At 37.0% G+C, this 20,462-nt stretch overlaps 1 protein-coding gene across 2 annotated transcripts in view; it reads left to right on the forward strand.

Annotated features, from left to right (window-relative positions):
• The window catches only part of PTPN4 (protein tyrosine phosphatase non-receptor type 4), a 235,215-nt gene that overhangs the window by 55,466 nt on the left and 159,287 nt on the right, over positions 1-20,462 (forward strand). For both annotated transcript variants that reach the window (XM_017891972.1, XM_017891973.1), the window contains exon 2: positions 2,350-2,504. In XM_017891972.1, coding sequence (XP_017747461.1) covers positions 2,367-2,504 — 138 coding nt within the window. In that variant the 5' untranslated portion in view covers positions 2,350-2,366. The remainder of the gene's footprint in view (positions 1-2,349; positions 2,505-20,462) is intronic.

A 20,462-nucleotide genomic window follows, 5' to 3' on the forward strand; every position in this document is an offset into this window, starting at 1 on the left:
TTTCCATGATGTTGATTCTTCCTATTCATGAGCATGGAATGTTCTTCCATTTGGTTGTGTCCTCTTTTACCCCAGAATTTCATATCCAGCCAAACTAAGCTTCATAAGTGAAGGAGAAATAAAATCCTTTACAGACAAGCAAATACTGAGAGGCCACTAGGCCTGCCGTACAAGAGCTCCTGAAGGAAGCACTAAACATGGAAAGGAACAACTGGTACCAGCCACTGTAAAAACATGCCAAATTGTAAAGACCATCAATGCTAGGAAGAAACCGCATCAACTAACGGGCAAAATAACCAACTAACATCATAATGACAGGATCAAATTCACATATAACAATATTAACCTTAAATGTAAATGGGCTTAATGCCCCAATTAAAAGACACAGACTGGCAAATTGGATAAGGAGTCAAGAACCATCAGTGTGCTGTATTCAGGAGGCCCATCTCACATGCAGAGACACACACAGGCTCAAAATAAAGGTTTGGGGGAATATCTAACAAGCAAATGGAAAGCAAAAAAAAAAAAAGCAGGGGTTGCAATCCTAGTCTCTGATAAAACAGACTTTAAACCAACAAAGATCAAAAGAGACAAAGGAGACAAAGAAGGCCATTACATAATGGTAAAGGGATCAATTCAGCAAGAAGAGCTAACTATCCTAAATATATATGCACCCAATACAGGAGCACCCAGATTCCTTAGAGACATACAAAGAGGCTTAAACTCCCACACAATAATATGGGAGACTTTAACACCCCACTGTCAATATTAGACAAATCAACAAGACAGAAGGTTAACAAGGATATCTAGGACTTGAACTCAGCTCTGCATCAAGCGGACCTAATAGACATCTATAGAACTCTCCACCCCAAATCAACAGAATATACATTCTTCCCAGCACTCCTATACACCAGTAACAGACAAATAGCCAAATCATGAGTGAACTCCCATTCACAATTTCTACAAAGAGAATAAAATACCTAGGAATCGAACTTACAAGGGATGTCAAGGACCTCTTCAAGGAGAACTACAAACCACTGCTCAACAAAATGAAAGAGGCCCAACTAATTTTTAAAACATTCTTTTTTATAGAAACAGGGCCTCCCTGTGTTGTCCAGGCTGGTCTCAAACGCCTGTCCTGAAGCAATCCTCCCACCTCCCGAATTGTTGGGATTACAGCCATAAGCCACTTCACCCAGCCCAATCACTATCTTTTAATTGTGGAATTTTACTTGGCAAGCGCCTCCTTGTCAACATAGTAAGACTTTTTTCTCTTACATTATTTTTATATTTATATAACATTGGCTTTTACTTTGAGTTTTAATCTTTTGAAATGAATAATCTATGAGAGATCAGCTCCAATTATTACCACTGATTTGAAATACTATTTTTATTATATTTTGCTTACTCATTATTCATACTGCTTACTACTTATTGCTTACTCATATTCCAACATCCCATATACTAGTCTTTCTTCTAGTTTAGTGTTTTTCCTTTACCTAATTGTCTTTAAGACAGAAGTGTTATGTGTTTTAAAGTTTGAATCCTTAAATGCCTGAGTGTTTTAAGAGTTTTTTTTTCCTCCTACCTTTATGTTAATTTTCTAGGTATATAAGTCAGTGTTTCAAAGAATATTCTTTCACAACTTTTAAGCTACAGCTTCATTGTCTTTAAACATCTAGTATTGCTGATATCACTGTGATTTCTGTTGTTTTATAGACCATCTAGTTTTTACCTCTTAGGTTAAAAATTCAGGAGCAAAGATCGGTCACCTTTTCTATTTTGCTTTTGTTTTCTTAGAAATAATACCAACAATACTATTAGGTTGAATTTTGAGGATGGTTAAAATGAAGGGTGTTTTTTTTTTTTTTTTATCTTCTACGTTTCCCCAACACCTTAAGTTTTTTTAAAAAGGGAAGGGCCTGCCAAAGTTAAATACTTTTTCCTCCTGTTGTCATTCTACAGTGTTTTAAAATACTTGCATCAATGAGTAATATCCAACTTCCTGAGGCAGCATAATCCTCCCACCCCTTTTGGCTACTCCAGAGTTTACATATTTTGAATTGGAATATGACTTCTTAAAAAATTTATGCATTAAATCTTCTGGATGGAGCAGTTAAAAAAAAAAAAACCTCTTCTTCAAAGCAGGTGGTAACTTTAGTTTGATGATGAACTATATATATCTAACTTATACCTACAACAATTCTTATTCTGGTGTTTCAAAATTTATAACTGTTTTCCACCTAAGTTTTAATTGAAAAAAATATAATAACTTTGCCTTTTAAACTACAGCATATATTTTACCAACCTTTTATTTAGTTTTTTTTATTTTATTTTATTTTCACTTAGACTTTGTGTGGACAGTAATGACCTCACGTTTCCGATTGCCTGCTGGCAGAACCTACAATGTACGAGCATCAGAGTTGGCCCGAGACAGACAGCATACAGAAGTGGTTTGCAACATCCTTCTTCTGGATAACACTGTACAAGCTTTCAAAGTCAATGTAAGTATTTTGTGTCTTTTAAAAAATAATCTCTGGCTATAAGTCTGAATTCAAATATATATGTAAACTAGGATTATTAAATTATAGTACAGTTTGAAAAGTCTTATTCAAGTAAAAAAGTCTTTCTGGTGCAGGATTGTATTAGGTGCATGCTCTCATTCAAACTGGGTCTTTTTAACAAGTGTTGCTCACTGGACATTGTTGAGAAACCAACAGTGTGTCTTATGATTAGTAAGCAGATCCATAGTATGTGTGCGATTTTCATAAGTGTACTTGAGGGGGCCTGAAAAGAATTTGTTGTTCTAAATAATTTATACATTTTTATGGTAATTTTACTTGTACTGCCTGTGAGTAAAATTTTTGCTGAACAAAAATAAATGACAGCCCTGATCTTATCTATCGTCGAAATACTTAGTTAACAAATATTTGTTCATCCTATTTGTGTCTAGCTTTATTTGCTCATTGTTATTTGTAAGTTTTACCCATGTGGTGTGTTAACAGTAGTTAGTTCATTGTTATTGCTCTGTAGTACCCTTTTGTATGAATATACTATAGTTTACTTATCCTTTTACTTACCATTTACTTGTCCAGTTTATTGTTGGTATATATTTGGATTTGTTTCCACTTTGGGCTCTTACAAATAATACTGCTGTGAACATTCTTGTACATATCTTGATACATATAAAAAATATATTCTCCCTTTTTATTTAAAAACTTTTCAACCTATATAGAAAAGGTGAAATAATATTATGATGAATACCCATATACCCTTTACCTAGATTGACCCAGTGTTAACATTTTGCACATTCGCTTTATGTTTCCTTCTCTCTACATGATTTTTTTCCCTGAACCTTTTGAAAATAAGTACTTTAGCATCCCAAGAATCTCATAATTACCACATACCTAAATTTAACTTTATGAAAATAATAATATATTCAGTCTGTATTCAAACTGGAGTTCTTATTCTTCAGGATGTTTTGGTATTTCCAAATTCTTCAGGGTGTTTTCTGCTGTATTACTTGGGTATTTCTATACTTCAAAATCTTTAAGTAATATAAAATATGAATCTTATACCAGGGCCAGTCGTGGGGTGAGGGACTGGGGGAGGGATAGCATTAGGAGAAATACCCAATGTAAATGATGAGTTGATGGGTGCAGCAAACCAACACGGTACATGTATACCTATGTATCAAACCTGCATGTTGTACACGTGTACCCTAGAATTTAAAGCATAATAATAAAAAAAAAATCTTTCTTATTTACCAGTTTAAGCTTAAAATTTTCTGTGTACTACTATATAAGCAGGATTATGAATTTATCTGAAATTCCAAGGTGTTTCACATTGAAAAAGGGGCCACAGAGTAGTGAATGTTACATCATTATCATTAAAAATACCTTCAACATTATCTAAAATACCTAACAGATTTAGTGTGCTTTTCTAAAAAGCTAAACTTTTGATTTCCTTTGTATTCTATCATCTGTTAATACATAGTTGGAATATAGTTTGCCAAAAAGAGATAATATAAAAGAATAGAATTCTACTTCATACAAATTTCTATTTAATAGAAACTCTCATGTATTGGACAGGTGATATAAGAAAATAAGCCTTTTTTCCTATTATTCATGTGTTAGAATTCTTTTTTGGAAAAGGCATAAACTTAATAACTTTTGTCTTAGCTTAAATTTAATGAATATTTACTTTTCATTTTAACTATAGTTTTGACTATATTTCAAAATATTGTAAAAAGGTTTGGTATGTTTCCCAGCTAGCATAATTTTCTGTTGAGCACTTAAGTTGACAGTAGTATGCTGTATTTTTCCATGTAGTAATCAATGTGCTGTCTAGTTACTCTTTTAGAAAGACATATATTTAATGTACTTTTATATGTTTATATTTTAAAAATATATATTATATATATTTAGCTGGCAGTTTCAATAGACCTGGATATATTACCTAGAATGGTAAGTAAGCTTACCATTCTGTGGTGCTAGAAACTTTCTCTACCATTATCTCAGGTCATCAAAAAACTTAAGAGGAACAGTTTATATAAAAAATTGTTGGATGTGTAGTATATTTATTCCTCCGGTACTTTTAGATAGATTATTTATCTTTTAATCTATGTGAATAAATCTCCAGTTATATACTTTATAACCTGTGGAGTGGTATGTGACAGCCTGCAAACTAATTGGGGGTTTGAGAGTTCTGGTGTTTGTTTTCTTGTGTCCACTTAGTACCATTAAGTCTCAGAAATCCTTTATGGGCATCTGCCAGGTTCACCAGCATTTCTCTGTTCACCAAGAAGGAGAACTACTCAGTTTCCTTTGGAGACTACCAAGCAATGATTTGTAAAGTCAACCATTGGAGTCATTGCTTTTCATGAAAGATTTTTGCACCACAGGTAAAATATTCATGTTGCCAAAGCCTGCTTTTTTTCATCTGGCAATTATCTCATCAAAGCTGTTTCTGTATTTTCTGAGGGAAATTTTTGTAATGAAGGAGTTGATATAACTTCACTAGATCTTGCTTTTTCCCTGCTGTGGACATAGGAGTGATAAGCCTATTATCACTGGGTTTGTGTTGGCTTGCGTTGTTTCAGTGTCAAGTCTTATTTTCACTATGGCTTTGGTATAACCATTTATTTACTGTAGCCAACCTATGGAGTGTATTGGCCCTCTCGTGCCATGAATTAATTGTCACTAAATGAATTCATGGCATGAGAATTCATCTCACCAAATATGTTTGCAATAACAACTCACTAAATATGTTTGCATTAAATACTTTAAAATGCATAGTGTCTGTACTACATGGATTGATGTCTTCAATCTGTGAGGATTTTTACCCCTAATTTTTGACTTGACTTTTATTTTGGTGCAACTGATTAACATTAGCTTGTATGATGAACAAGGAAGGGCTGGGAGGGCCAGCTTATTTTAGTTACTGTGACTGCATAAGAAATTACCCTAAAACTTAGTGGCATAAAATAACCATGTATTGTCCTCAGGGATTCCATGAGTCAGAGATTCACACACACAAAAAAACGCTTAATTTTGTTCCATTATGTGTCAGGCCTCAGCTGGAAGACTCAAAGGCTGGAGGCTAGAATCATTTGAAGGCTTATTCACTCACATGACTGTTACCTGAAACCTTAGCTGAGGCTGAGGCACCTATATATGACCTCTTTATGTCCTGGACTTCTTCATAGAACAGTAGCTGGTTTCTTTCTTTTTTTTTTTTTTTTTTTTTTTTTTTTTTTTTGAGATGTAGTTTCGCTGTTGTTGCCCAGGCTGGAGTACAATGGTGCGATCTTGGCTCACCACAACCTCCGCCTCCCAGGTTCGAGCAGTTCTCCTGCCTCAGCTTCCCTAGTAGCTAGGATTACAGGCATGTGCCACCACACCCAGCTAATTTTGTATTTTTAGTAGAGACAGGGTTTCTCCTTGTTGGTCAAACTGGTCTCGAACTCCGGTGATCCGCCTGTCTTCACCTCCCAAAGTGCTAGGATTACTGGCATGAGCCACCATGCCTGACCACAGTGGCTGGTTTCTAAGGGTGAGCATCTTTAGAGAGAGAGAGCCAGACTGTAGCCATATTGCCTTTCCAATCTGGCCTTGGAAGTCATGTAATGTTACTTGTTCCATGTTCTATTTGTCAAGATTGTCACAGAGTTAAGTGAAAGGTTGTCACAGAGTTAAGTGAAAGGAAATAGACTGCATCCTGATAAAAAGCGGAGGATCATCATGTGGGATCAGAAATGTTGCTGTGGACTTACTGGGAAAATACAGTCTGCCAGTATGGCATCCTGGTGGAGGTGTCCATTTTGCCTCTTCCTCATCACTTACTGTACCCATCTTCCTACTTTCATAGATACCCAGAAATTTCATCCCAGAACTGTCTGCTTTGCTTCTCAAGGGGTCGCTACCATATTTAAGGAGTCAGAGATGATGAAAGATGGGTTTAATTTTTATTACTTGCGCTTTGTGTTTGTTATTTAAATTATTTATCCAGGTGTGCCATACTTCTAAAAAAATGTGTAAGTGTATGTATGTGTGACACACACATCTGTCTTTTAAATTTGATTTATATATGTTTTATTTTATAAATGTATGTATGTACATGTAATTGACTTACTCATTTACACAATTTTCAAAGCCATATAGTTTTATAGGTCTTGTGTTTGTAGAGCCTCACTGCCAGTTTTCATAGAGCTGAGTGAGAGGAAGGGATTGGAGAGCACTTCCCTATTCGCTGTGTAAACTGTCTTATTTTGCAGGCTCTGTCTGTACAATACAGGCAGTATAAACTGCCTGTACAATCAGTACAGTACAAATTAATCAGCTACACATGAAGATCCTGATTCCAGAGTCGTCCTGGTTCATTTTCTTCAGAGAGTAAATCTCCAGTTCTCATGGTGATTGGCTGAAGGGGAGGGGAAGTGAGAGAAGTCATGTAGGGGCTGCTACTTGTATAGAGTCTCAAACAACATTTTTTCAGTCCTGACCCCTGCCTTCACTTTTTAAAAGATAATTTGTACCCCTCTTTCTAGAGTTTGTGGGGTAAAGAACTTGCTGCTAGGCCTTTCTCACACTTAGCTTTCGTTTGGCTTTTTTTCTGTCACTTAAGTTAAGGTGACCACTTAAGTTGCTTTTCATTTTCCAAAATTTTCTTAGTGTAGTCTTTTCTTTCATTACTAACTATGCCTACACTGTTATTTTAGTGTGCCTTGAGCAAACATTTATGTTCAGCCTTCCTCCTTTTTAACCTTGATATCTCTCAAGTTGATTGTCAACAATTCTCCTTGAAGGAGAATTTATTGAATACCAAACTTATAAAATCAGATGTTAAAATGGAATTTGTTATCTTTAGTACAAAAAGACATGATAATTTTGCCATCTTTTATAGTATATGAAAAGTCCAACTTTATAGTGTATGATAGATTTTAAAGCTTTTATCTATTTTGAAATCCTTTTTTTCCTAGGCTGTAATCATATGAAACACTAGAAAATTCATTTATCATTCAAATTTATAGTTGAGCATAATTAAGGTGACCATATTTCTTGTTTTATTATTTCATCGTGTTGTGGTTTCATCAGGCATATATAGTTCTTGGGTCTTTTTTTTTCTTTCTTTCTTTTTCTTTTTAATACTTTAATTTCTGGGATACATGTGCCTGACCTTTCTCTCTGGCTGCCCTTAACATATTTTTCTTCGTTTCAACCTTGGTGAATCTGACGATTACGTGTCTTGGGGTTGCTCTTCTCAATAGTTATAGGTGTGTGGCATTATTTCTGGGCTTTCTGTTCTGTTCCATTGGTTTATATGTCTGTTTTTGTGCTAGTACCATACTGTTTTTGGTTACTGTAGCCCTGTAGTATAGTTTGAAGTCAGGTAGTGTGATGCCTCCAGATTTGTTCTTTTTGCTTAGGATTGCCTTGACTATTTGGTTTCTTCTTTGGCTTCATACGAATTTTAAAATAGTTTTCTCTAGTTCTTTGAAGAATGTCAATGATAGTTTAATAGAAATAGCATTGAATCTATAAATTGCTTTGGGTAGTATGACCATTTTAATGATGTTGAGTCTTCCTATCCATAAGCATGGAATGTTTTTCCATTTGTTAGTGTCCTCTCTGATGTCTTTGAGCAGTTGTTTGTAGTTCTCCTCGTAGAGATCTTTAACTTCCCTAGTTGTGTTCCTAGACATTTTATTCTTTTTGTGGCAGTTGTGAATGGGAGTTCATTCCTGATTTGGCTCTTGGCTTGACTCTTGTTGGTGTATAGGAATGCTTGTGATTTTTGCACATTGATTTTGTGTCCTGAGACTTTACTGAAATTGTTTATCAGCTTAAGAAGCTTTCGGGCTGAGACTATGGGGTTTTCTAGGTATAGGATCATGTCATCTACAAACAGGGATAGTTGACTTCCTCTCTTCCTGTTTAGATACTATTTTTTTTCTCTCCCTTGCCTGATTGCTCTGATCAGAACTTCCAATACTATATTGAATAGGAGTGGTAAGCAAGAGCCTCCTTGTCTACACATATATTTACATCACCCCTAAGTCTGTTTTTATTGACTGCTTTGGCTCTTGATTGTCAGTCACTTTCCCCTGCTTTACACATCTGCTAATTGTTGTTGTATATTGAACATTGTGAGTGAAATGTAGAGTAATGGACAGCATACTATGGCCATAGGCCAAATCCAACCTCCTGGCTGTTATTGCATGGCCTATAGCTAAGAATGACTTTTTACATTTTTAAAGGTTACTGTTTTTGCGATGTTGCCCAGGCTGGTCTTGAACTCCTGGCCTCAAGCAGTCCTCCCACCTCGGTTTCCCAGAGCGCTGAGATTACAGCTATGAGCCACCATACCCAGCCTCTGTTTGTTTTCAAAGAGAATGTACAACAGAGACTATGTGTCCTAAAAGCCTAAAAATATTTACTTTCTCGCCCTTTATAGGAAAGGTTTGGACCCCTATTTGTTGGAGCTCTGGATTATTATGTCCCTCTAAATAGTAGTGAATTATATTATGGCAGGCAGTTAAATAGCCAGCAGATCACTTTGATCTTATGGAGGTTAGTTTTAAGCTTTTTAAGGTAGGTCTGTTTCACCTTTGTTCTTACTCCTAGGACACAGTTTGTCTAGGGTCTCAACTAAGTGACCAAGGTGTTCATCAAGATATCTCTCCTCTGAGCCTGGACCACATCTTCTCAGAACTGCACAACCTCTGAAATCTCTGTTTAGTTAACAGCTATTTTCTCCTAGAGATTCTAACCCTGTGTATGCACATCCTATGAAGCAAATAAGGACCATAGGGGAATTTTGTGTGTATTTTTATAGCTTTTTTTCTTTGACTTTCTCCGTTCTAATAACCTATCCCCAAAACCCTGGCATCTTAGCAACCCCAAACATTAATTTTAGTTTTCTTATCCTAGCAAGACTGCCACTGTCAGCTTGGGCTTTGTTTCTCCACCGTATGTTTTGGCAAGTGCCCCCAAGGAGAAAGCCAGTGTGAGACTTGATTCATCTGCCCTTTTCTCCCAAGGATCATAGCCCTGTGTTGGTTGGTATCTGTTGCTTGTAAATGTTACATACATGTTTTATTTGGTCTATATTTGGTCCGGTATTTATAGATGTTTATAACAGGAGAGTATTCCAATACCAGCTACTCTTTATGATTAGAACCCCAAATCCTCATTATTTTAAAATATGAAAATGTATCTCATTATGTAATCAGTGAATTTTGATTTGAAACATTTAACATGTTACTTGCTGTATGTTCTGATTCATTGTTTGCTTGACCCAGATAGTTGAGCAAAATAGGACTTAGATCTCAGTTAATAATAGTAAATATATGCATCTTATAATACTGAAATGGCCCTTGCTTTCCAAAGATGGAACCCTAAACAGCTGGGCTACTGGATTTGATATTTTAGAAGATTTCATCTGCCACATTTGAGATTCACCTTCACACGAGTTGATCTGGGCATAACCGTTGTCAGAGAAGCTTCTTTCCTTGGCTGATAAATTATTAATGCTTAATTATTTAACTTTTTTTGTTGTTTACATATCTAGCATTAAAACTGTTTCATAAATATTTTAACCTATACCCATTTTTTCTGTACTGTACTCACAGTGTGTAAGGAATACTTGACTGTTGTTTTTTGTTTTGTTTTATTTAGAGACAGTGTCTTGCTCTATCTTCCAGGATGGAATGTGGTAGTATCATCATAGTTTAATGCAACCTTGAACTCCTGGGCTCAAGGGAATCCTCCCACGTCAGCTTCCCAAGTTGCTGGGACTACGGCCATGTGCCACCATGACCAGCTAATTTAAAAAATGTTTTAGAAATGAAGTCTCACTGTGCTGTTCAGGCTGGTCTCGAACTCCTGGCTTCAAGTGATCCTCCCACCTCGACCTCCCACGCTGCTGGAATTACAGGCATGAGCCATAGTGCCTGGCCTACTTGGCTCTTAAATGTGCTGCCTTTTGACTTATTTCATATTCTTGAAGGGAATAATCATTTAAATATTTTTACCATCATAGTGCTTTGTATATCTCTCCTGAAGCTTATTTAATGGCATGCCCATCTGAGATAGATGTGATCTGTTCTTTGGGAAAGGGTGTATGACATAGCTCTGTTTTCTTGCTAGTACTTGCAAAAAGAAGCTTTTGATATTCATTGGAATGGAGTTGGTGAGCATAGAAAGAGTTACAGTTACCACATAAGGAAGCTACATGACTCACTCTCTGCCACCTCACTGCTTCCCCTGGGTAATTGTCTGTCCTGATTCCCATGTGGATTCAAGAATCCCCCAGGGAAGCCCTGGTGCCCAGTCTGGCTCTTTGCCCATATGCTGGTGTTGGTGTTGATGTTGATGGATGTGCTCTGCTGATCATAATACACTAGAGAAGCAATTGCGTCTTATCTTCGAACCCACCATTCATAATGTTTATTCCTAACTCAAATTGGATAGTTCAATATCTGTATATCAGGAATTTGGTTTCATAATAAAGTTAATATCCATTTATTTGAGTCTTTGTCCTTATTTAACATTCTTTTCAATAATTAGACTTAATAATTATGCTTCCAAATGTTTAAAATAAAACAAAGCTGGACTTGCATATATATGTATACTTTACATATATATATACACAGCTTTACATACACACACATGTGTGCGATCTCGGCTCACTGCAACCTCTGCCTCCCGGGTTCAAGCAATTCTCCTGCCTCAGCCTCCCAAGTGGCTGGGACTACAGGCGCCCGCCACCACGCCCAGCTAATTTTTGTATTTTTACTAGGGACAGGGTTTCATCACGTTGACCAGGATAGTTTTGATCTCTTGACCTCGTGATCTGCCCAACTGGGCCTCCTGAAGTGCTGAGATTACAGGCGTGAGCTACTGCTCCCAGCCTCTATAATTTTTAATGTATCAGTTTGGTTTCCATAAAGAAAAGTGACAGCTGTACTATGTGAGGAATTAGTATTATCATACATTTTTTTTTGAATGTGCAAACATTTCCTTTTGATGATTCATTTGATTTGTTTATGATCAACTTCAGAGCTCGTAGTTTTGGCTTTCTTTTGCAATTATTTAATTTTTTTCATGTAAAATTTGGATGTTGATAGGCACTTGATACATTAGGTACTTAATTTTAGCACTAGGTTTAATTTACAACTTTGGATTCACTATATTTTTTGATATCACTTATTTTGAGTCACTGTGAGATGACTTTCATTTTTCTTCATCAAGAATATCTTGTGTGGGATGTGTGCTAGTTCTTTATATCCTTCATTTTTGAAAATGTCTAAGTTTTACCCTAGACTTAATTGATAGTTTGGGTAGAGAATTTCAAATTGGAAATAATTTCTCAGAGTTTTGAAAATATTGCCTTCTATTAATATTGCTGATGAGGAGTGTGATACTATTCCAATTCCTGATTGTTTATGTATGACATATTGTTTGTAGACTTTAAAACATGTTTTCCTTTTCACATTTCTTTTTGCTTAAATTTCATGTAGATCGTGCATGAAATCCACCGGCTTGCAATATGACACTCTTTTGCTTTCCACTATGCCTGACGTCCCTAGATTTGAAGCCACTTCAGTTTGTCTTAGAATATTTCAGGGGAGGTGTGGGATTAAGAACTGAGGGACACAACTGTTCCCTACATGAATTTTCAACCTTCCTTTCCCATTTTTAGCCTCATGCCTTATCTTGCTGTTTCTCACACTTATCCTCCAATGTTTGAGCCTTTCTGTGTATTTGATTTGCTTCCTGTTGGAATCTCTCTCTGCAGGTATTTGGTGTTTAGCTCTGCTGTCTCTGCCACATGCTTTCTATCTTCCAAAGTGTATTAGTATCCCTCTTTTTTTTGTTTGTTTTTTTTTTGGAGACGGAGTCTCGTTCTGTCACCCAGGCTGGAGTGCAGTGGCGCGATCTCAGCTCATTGCAACCTCTGCCTCCCGGGTTCAAGCGATTCTCCTGCCTCAGCCTCCCGAGTAGCTGGGACTACAGGCATGTGCCACAATGCCCAGCTAATTTTTATATTTTTAGTAGAGACGGGGTTTCACTATGTTGGCCAGGTTGATCTCGATCTCCTGATCTTGTGATCCACCTGCCTCAGCCTCCCAAAGTGCTGGGATCACAGGCGTGAGCCACCGCACCCGGCCTGTGTGTCGGTATCTCTTTAGCCGATATCTTCTCTACTTTTGTTGTTCTTGTAGTTTTTAGTACATTCCTTCTTTTTTTTCCCCTCAAATTAATGGGCTTTCAGGAATGAGTAAAAGGTAAACACATTTTCATTCCATCATATTTAACCGTAGGTTTAAGCCTTTTTGAACAGTAAGTTATAAATTATTTTTCCTTTAGAAGAATAACAACAATGGATGGTGGTTTGCCATGACATTTGAGATCACATTGTTGTATTTTAATTAAAATCAAGTTTTTATTTTTGAAGTTTGCCTCTCCCCACATTTCTATTTTACATGTTTTTGGGGGGACTATAACAAGAGTCACCTTAACCAGTTTGTAATCAAGCACCTAAATATTGCAATCTTATCTCAACCTTTATTCTTTTACTGTAACTGCTTCCTCAGTGATTATCTAGTTAAGAAATTCATCAGTTTATCAAGGCTCATTTTGTTTGACCTCTGGGAGCTTTAAAAACTGTTACTGTTCCTTGTTTCAAGGAAAGCTCTCTTCTGTATGATCACATTCTGGATATACTTCATCTGTTTCTTACATATCAGTATTCCTTGAGGATTTAGTATTGTCTTTTGTATCTTTTCTCTTTCAGTTATTTACTGGTTGCTGAAGATTGTGGTATCTGTTATCTCTAGTCTGGATATCTTTCCACAACTCAAACTCTATGTCTGCTAAATATTTCAGTGGTAGTTTTAAAATCTTTGAAATATTTCTTACTGAGAGAGAGAGGCTGTATTCCCTTTACTTGAACCTTAGTGAGCCTTTGTGAGTGCCATTTTCTTCCAGTAGAATCTGTTGAAAGAGATGTTGCATGACTTCCCTCGCTAGCTTAGAAAAGACCCTTCAGCTTCTGCTATTATTTTATGGCAGACTCTTGAAGAACTTTTAGCTGCCCTATAAGAAGTCTAGCTCCCCTGAGGCCACTATGTGGAGACTCTGTGGAAAGACAAAATGGTGTAACTATATCTTTTTGATATGTTGTCTTTTCATATTCATTTTGTTCAGAATATTGTCCAAATTCTTTCTAGACTTCCTATTTGCCCCATGCATTATTTATAATATGTTGTTTAGTTTTCAAGTAGTTGAGAATTTTCTGTATATCTTAATGTTTAATGATTTCTATTTTAATTCTATTATGGCTAGAGAACATACTTTGTATGATTTCAGTTCTTTTAAATTTGATAAGGTTTGTTTTAAGGGCCAGGAATATGACATATATTGGTGAATATTCCATGTGCACTTTAAAAGGATGTCTATCCTACTCTTTTTTTTTTTTTTTTTGAGACGGAGTCTCGCTCTGTCGCCCAGGCTGGAGTGCAGTGGCCGGATCTCAGCTCACTGCAAGCTCCGCCTCCCGGGTTCCCGCCATTCTCCTGCCTCAGCCTCCCGAGTAGCTGGGACTACAGGCGCCCGCCACATCGCCCGGCTAGTTTTTTGTACTTTTAGTAGAGACGGGGTTTCACCGTGTTAGCCAGGGTGGTCTCGATCTCCTGACCTCGTGATCCGCCCGCCTCGGCCTCCCAAAGTGCTGGGATTACAGGCTTGAGCCACCGCGCCCGGCCTATCCTACTCTTTTTGTGGGGGGTTGCGGTGGAAAGGGGCTAGAAATATCAGTTAGGTTAAGTTGGTTGGTTGTGTTTTTATTTTTATGTTTAAAAAAAATCGAGACATTCTGTGCTGCCCAGGTTGGTCTCTAACTCCTGGGCTTAAGCAGACTCCCACCTCAGGCTCCTAAGTAGCAGGGATTATAGGCACACAGTAGTGTTTTTATGTCTTTGCTGCTTTTCTTTTAATTTTGTTCTATCAGTTGTTGAGAGAGTAGCATTGAAGTCTTCAAGTATAATTGTGCCTTTATGTATTTCTTTCAGTTATATTATTTTTATCTTTTGTGTTTTGGAGCTCTGTTGTTAGATACCCATTTGGGACTGTGATTTTCTTTTTGGTGACGTGACTCTTTTATTAGTATGTAAGGAGTTGAATATAAACTTTTTTTTCTTTGAGATGGAGTCTGGCTATGTCTCCCAGGCTGGAGTGCAGTGTTGCGATCTCGGCTCACTGCAACCTGTGCCTCCCAGGTTCCAGCAGTTCTCCTGCCTCAGCCTCCTGAGTAGCTGGGATTACAGGCACATGCCACCACGCTGGCTAATTTTTGCATTTTTAGTAGAGACGGGGTTTCACCATGTTGGCCAGGCTGGTCTCAATTTCCTGACCTCAAGTGGTCGGCTGGCCTTGGCCTTCCAAAGTGCTGGGATTAGAGGTGTGAGCCACTGTGCCTGGCCAAATATAAGCATTTTTAAGCCATATCAAAACAAAGCAAGTTTTTCTTTGGTAGTTGTATAGGATCTTTCCTATGCACATACTTATTTCTATAAACTGAATAACTTCTCCCAGCTTCTCAACTTGTGGAAATTATCTTGTTTTTCAATGTGTTGTCCATCTGTCAACTTGCTTAACCGAGATATGCTTTAGTTTTAATAATTTTGAATAATATTTAGAGTATGTTTCTGTAGAAACAGCTTTTCTTATATATCCAGATTAATATTACCATGATTTTACTGGGATATGGCCTTAAGTTTAGTAATAGGTTTGTATTAGTATCTATCAAGTAATAATAATGTGTGTGTTTATTTTCAGAGTTTTCACTTTTCACATTTGTTTTATTCTTGTCAGTAACAATGTGGTGGGGCAGTTATCTCTTTTTTACAGACAGAGAAATCAAATCCAGGGATTTTGTGGTTTGCCCATAGCCACATGCTAAGTAGTAGAGCCAAGACCAGAATCCAGGCCTTTTTTTTTTTTGAGATGGAGTCTTGCTCTGTAGCCCAGGCTGGAGTGTACTGGTGTGATCTCGGCTCACTGCAACCGTCACCTCCTAGGTTCAAGCAGTTCTCCTGCCTTAGCCTCCCGAGTAGGTAGGATTACAGATGCCAGCCACTACACCTGGCTAATTTTTGTATTTTTAGTAGAGACAGGGTTTCACCATGTTGGGCAGGTTGGTCTCGAACTCCTGACCTCAAGAGATTCACCCACCTTGGCCTGCCAAAGTGCTTGGATTACAGGTGTGAGCCACCACGCTCTGCCAATCCAAGCCCTTTGACACTTCAGACTGGTGTTTTTATTTCCCACAACATCTGCTATAAATTGGATGGTCTTCTGTTTCATCTCTATATCTCATTGTGAACAGTGATACAGATTTAAAAATTAAAAGTTATGGCCATGAAAGACTAAAGATAAATAGTCTGTAGTACTGTTTTTCTTATCTTTTGTTGAACGTAAGAATATAATAGTAAGTTATTAACAAAGGTTTATTAGAAGTTCAGATTGCTGCTTTTCCACCTCAATTTTATAGGTCTGTGTTGGGACCCAGGTGTGTATGTATTAAATAAGTACACAAGATAGTTCTGATGCACATATTCTCTGGCCTTACAGAGAAACACAGTTGGGAGAGATGGAGACTGCCTTGGCCTCATTAACATTCTATAATTAGCCATGTATTTATAGAACACATTTTCCTGTTTGTTCATTGCATATATTAAGTGGGACAGAATCAAAATCCATGTTAAAACCTAGCTGCACTACACTTATTTTTCTCCTCATGGAGTAGGATTTTCTGTTTAGTGTTTTTCTGCAGCTGAATGAGAAAATAATCTGTACAAGGATAGTGTTTAGCAAGAGCTTTTGAGCCCTTACCGGAAACTATAAACTCTTAAAAGAACTGTAAACTCTAAAGCAATGATTCCTAAATGGGGCGGACTTTGCACCTCCCCAACCCAATCCCCAGGGGACATTTGGCAATGTCCGTAGACATTTTTGGTTGTCACAGTTGGATGGCGGGTGCTACTGGCCTCTAGTGGCTAGAAGCCAAGGATGCTGCTAAACTACTTACAATACACAGTACAATCCCTCCCCTATCCCCTGCAATAGAGAATGATCCTAATACAAAATATTAACAGTGTCAAAGTTGAAAAACTGTGCTTCAAGGTTGATACTCAATAAAATAGTTTTGATGAGTAAATTACTTTTTAAAATAATCTTAGGTGAGTGTGTTTGCTCACACTTGTAATCCCAGTGCTTCGGGAGGCCAAGACAGAAAGATTGCTTGAGGCCAGGAGTTCAAGACTAGTTAGGGCAACATAGCAAGACCCCTTCTCTACAAAAATAAAAAACAAAACTTGCCAGGCATGGTGGCATGCACCTGTAGTTCTAACTACTTGGTAGGCTGAGGCAGAAGGATTGCTTGGGCCAGGAGTTTGAGGTTACAGTGAACTGTGATTGTGTCTCTGTACTCCAACCTGGGCAACAGAGTGAGACCCTATCTCTAAAAATAAAATAAAATAGTTTTTTAGCTGCAGTTTTGATCTAACTAGGCGTTTCTTCTTCAGAAAGTTGAGTCAAGTGATTTTGTTTGGTCTGTAGCCGTACCCCTATACATACACATTTGCTTCCTAAGTTGATAGTGTGCGTTGTGAGAACACTTGATGAGGGTTGCTTGAAGATATTAATCACACAGTGGATAAAAAGGTATAACTGCATCACCAAACGACCCTGTGGTGGGGAAATCTATTTGGGTTTAGCCTTTAAAGGAAGGCAAAGAGGGAAAGTAGAATGTTTCAAAGTACTAATTTTGAAGTAGGGCGCATTTAAAATACAAAGTAAAATTTGCAAGTTTTGTGTGCATCAGCATTACATGAGAGTCCCCATTGGGCTGTTTACTTGCTAATTTTCCTTGGTCAAACATAAACTTCTTCCCAGTCTGAATGAATGTGAACTAGTATTTTATTGAGGATTTTGGCAGTGCATATGGACCAGAAATAACTTTTTATTAGAGGTATAGCATATATACAATAAGGAACAAATCTTAAATGTAAGACAAGAATTTATAAGGTGAAATCTCCGTGAAACTATCACTGGATCAAGATAATAGAATGTACCAGTACTTCAGATACATCCGTTATGCTTCCTTACTGTTATTATTTGTCCCTTGCCTAAAGTAGTCACCATTCTGAGGTCTGTCATTACAGTCTAGTTTTTTTTTTTGTTTTTGAATGTTACTGAGTTAAACTATATGAGATCGTGTTTTTATAGGTTGTAATTATAGGCAATTTCATATATATAGTTCAACCTAAGTATTTTTTCCCCATTGCTGTATAATATTTCATTTATGGTAGCTAGTGTCAATAGATGGCCCCCTACACATACACTTGATACTCACACCATTGTAAAGTCCCTCACCCCTTGAATCTTGGCTGGCTTCTAAGTGACTCACTTTTAACTCTGACAGTAAAGTTACCCTTTGTGGCTCCCAGTCATAAGAAGCCTTGCAGCTTCCAATTGGGTCTCCTTAGAACACACACTCTTGGGGACAGTACATTTTAGACTTCAGCTGTCATGCTGTGAGATGTTCTCACCATATGGAGAAGCCATATGTCAGTGCTCTGATGATTAGCTTTAACTGACCTCCCAGCCAACAGTCAGCATCAGTTGCTAGCCATATGAGCGAGGCATCTTGTCAGATTCAGTCAAACTTCTGATGACTTTGTAATCTGCTGTCTAACTGTAGCCACAAGTGAGAACCGCCATGTGGGCCCAGTCAACCCATAGAACCATGATTAATATTAATATTTGTTTGGTTTATGTCTGGTATTTGTCTTAGCATTGTGGTGTATTTGCTGCATAGCAATGTATAATGAGACATCATTGCATGAATATACCAAAATGTGTACAGTTTACTGTTGGTGGACCCTTGATTTGTACACTTTGGACCTACTATGAATACTATAGCTCTAAACAGTCTTACAATACATATATTGGTGAATATATTCATATACTTCTGTTGGGCAGTTATCTAAGAGTGGAAATGCTGAGTCAGCTTTAGGAGACACTGTGAAACAGTTTTCCAGAGTGGCTGTAGGTATGTATGCTCCAGCAGTTTGTGAGACTACATTTGTCCCACATCTTCAACAACATCTTATATTTTAAAATTTTAGCCATTCTGTTGCTTATGTTATGGTATTTCATTGTGGTTTTACCTTCTGTTAGTGAATTTTCCCAGCATCTTTTCACTTTCTTTTCCCGACATCTTTTCACTTTCTTTTTTACATAAGTAGAAGGCTCTACAATAAAAAGTATAGGATAGCAAATGCTAGGTGATAGGAATTTTTATCTCCATTATAATCTTCTGGGACCACCACAGTATATGCAGTTTATCATTGACTGAAAAGCAGTAAATGAGGCACATGACTGTACTGAAAGCTTTCCCCTGAAACTGGAAACAAGATAAGAATGTCCACTATCCACCACCCTTTATTCATTGTGTTTTTGAGTTTTTCTTCCCATATATTTCTTGATCATTTAGGTTTCCAATTCTTATCTCACTCTTTCTGTGGTTTGCCAGTGATTTTTGTTTCTCATGCTAAAATCTCCTACTATGAGGGATTTGTCCATTTCTTCTTTTAGGACTGTCAGCTTTTTATATTGTATGTGTGTGTTTTTTTAAATAGTTTTATTGAGATGTGATTCACATTAAAGTGGATTATTCACCCATTAAAAGTGTACGGTTCAATGTTTTTTATATATCACAGAATTAATTTTTAAAAATTGTCGTAAAATATATGTAATGAAATTTACCACTTTAGCCATTTTTGTGTATAAAATTCAGTGGTATCAATTAAGTTCACAATGTTGTATAACCTTTCATGTCTGTTTCTAACTTTTTGATTTTGCCAAACGGAAACTCTAGCCATGTGGCAGTAGTTCCCCATGATTCTCTCCCCTCAGCTCCTGTTAACTTCTAATCTTTGTTTCTCTGTGAATTTTCCTAGTCTAGATATTGCTTATAAGTAGAATCATACAATATATGTTTTATTGTGTTTGGCTTATTTCACTTAGTTTAACGTTTTCGAGGTAGCATGTAGCATGTATCAGAAGTTTCACTTTTTCTTTTCATTCCAGAATAATGTTTTATTGTATGGATGTACCACATTTTGTTTATGTATTCATCTGCTGACAGACACTTGGGTTGTTTCTACCTTTTATTTATGTGATTAATGTTGCAAACATTGGCATACAAGTATCTGTTCAAGTCTTTTTTTTTTCAATTCTTCAGAGTCTATACCTAGGAGGAGAATTTCTGGATCACATGATAATTCTGTGTTTAACTTTTGAGAAACTGCCAAGCTGTTTTACACGGTGGCTGCACCATTTTAAATTCCCACCAGCAATATACCAGGGTACCTATTTATACATATAATTACCAACATGGTTATTTTCCAGGTTTTTTTTTTTTAATAGCCATCTTAGCAGGTGTCACGTGGTTACATTGTAACCATTGTAGGTTACACTGTTTTTGAGACTGCAGTCATGTACTGCATAATGTTTCGTGGGCCATAGTCACAAAGGTGTATTCCTATATTTTCCTCCAAGATTTTGTAGTTCTAGCTATTAATTTTAGGTCCAAACTTCATTTGGAGTTAATTTTCTATATGGTATGAGGTAGGGGTTCAATTCATTCTTTTGTATGTGGGTATCTTTTTGTCTCAACACCATTTGTTGAAATGATAATTAATATGGTTTGAATCTGTGTACCCGCCCAAATCTCATGTCAGATTGTAATCCCCAGTGTTGGAGGTGGGGCCTGGTGGGAGGTGATTGGATCGTAATGGTGGTTTCTCATGAATGGCTTAGCACCACTTCTCTTGGTATTGTCCTCGCAATAGTGAGTTCTCAAGTTACCTGGTATAGCACCTCTACCCTCTC

This window comes from Rhinopithecus bieti, unplaced genomic scaffold (assembly GCF_001698545.2).
Source record: "Rhinopithecus bieti isolate Rb0 unplaced genomic scaffold, ASM169854v2 scaffold_19969, whole genome shotgun sequence".
NCBI lineage: Eukaryota > Metazoa > Chordata > Mammalia > Primates > Cercopithecidae > Rhinopithecus > Rhinopithecus bieti.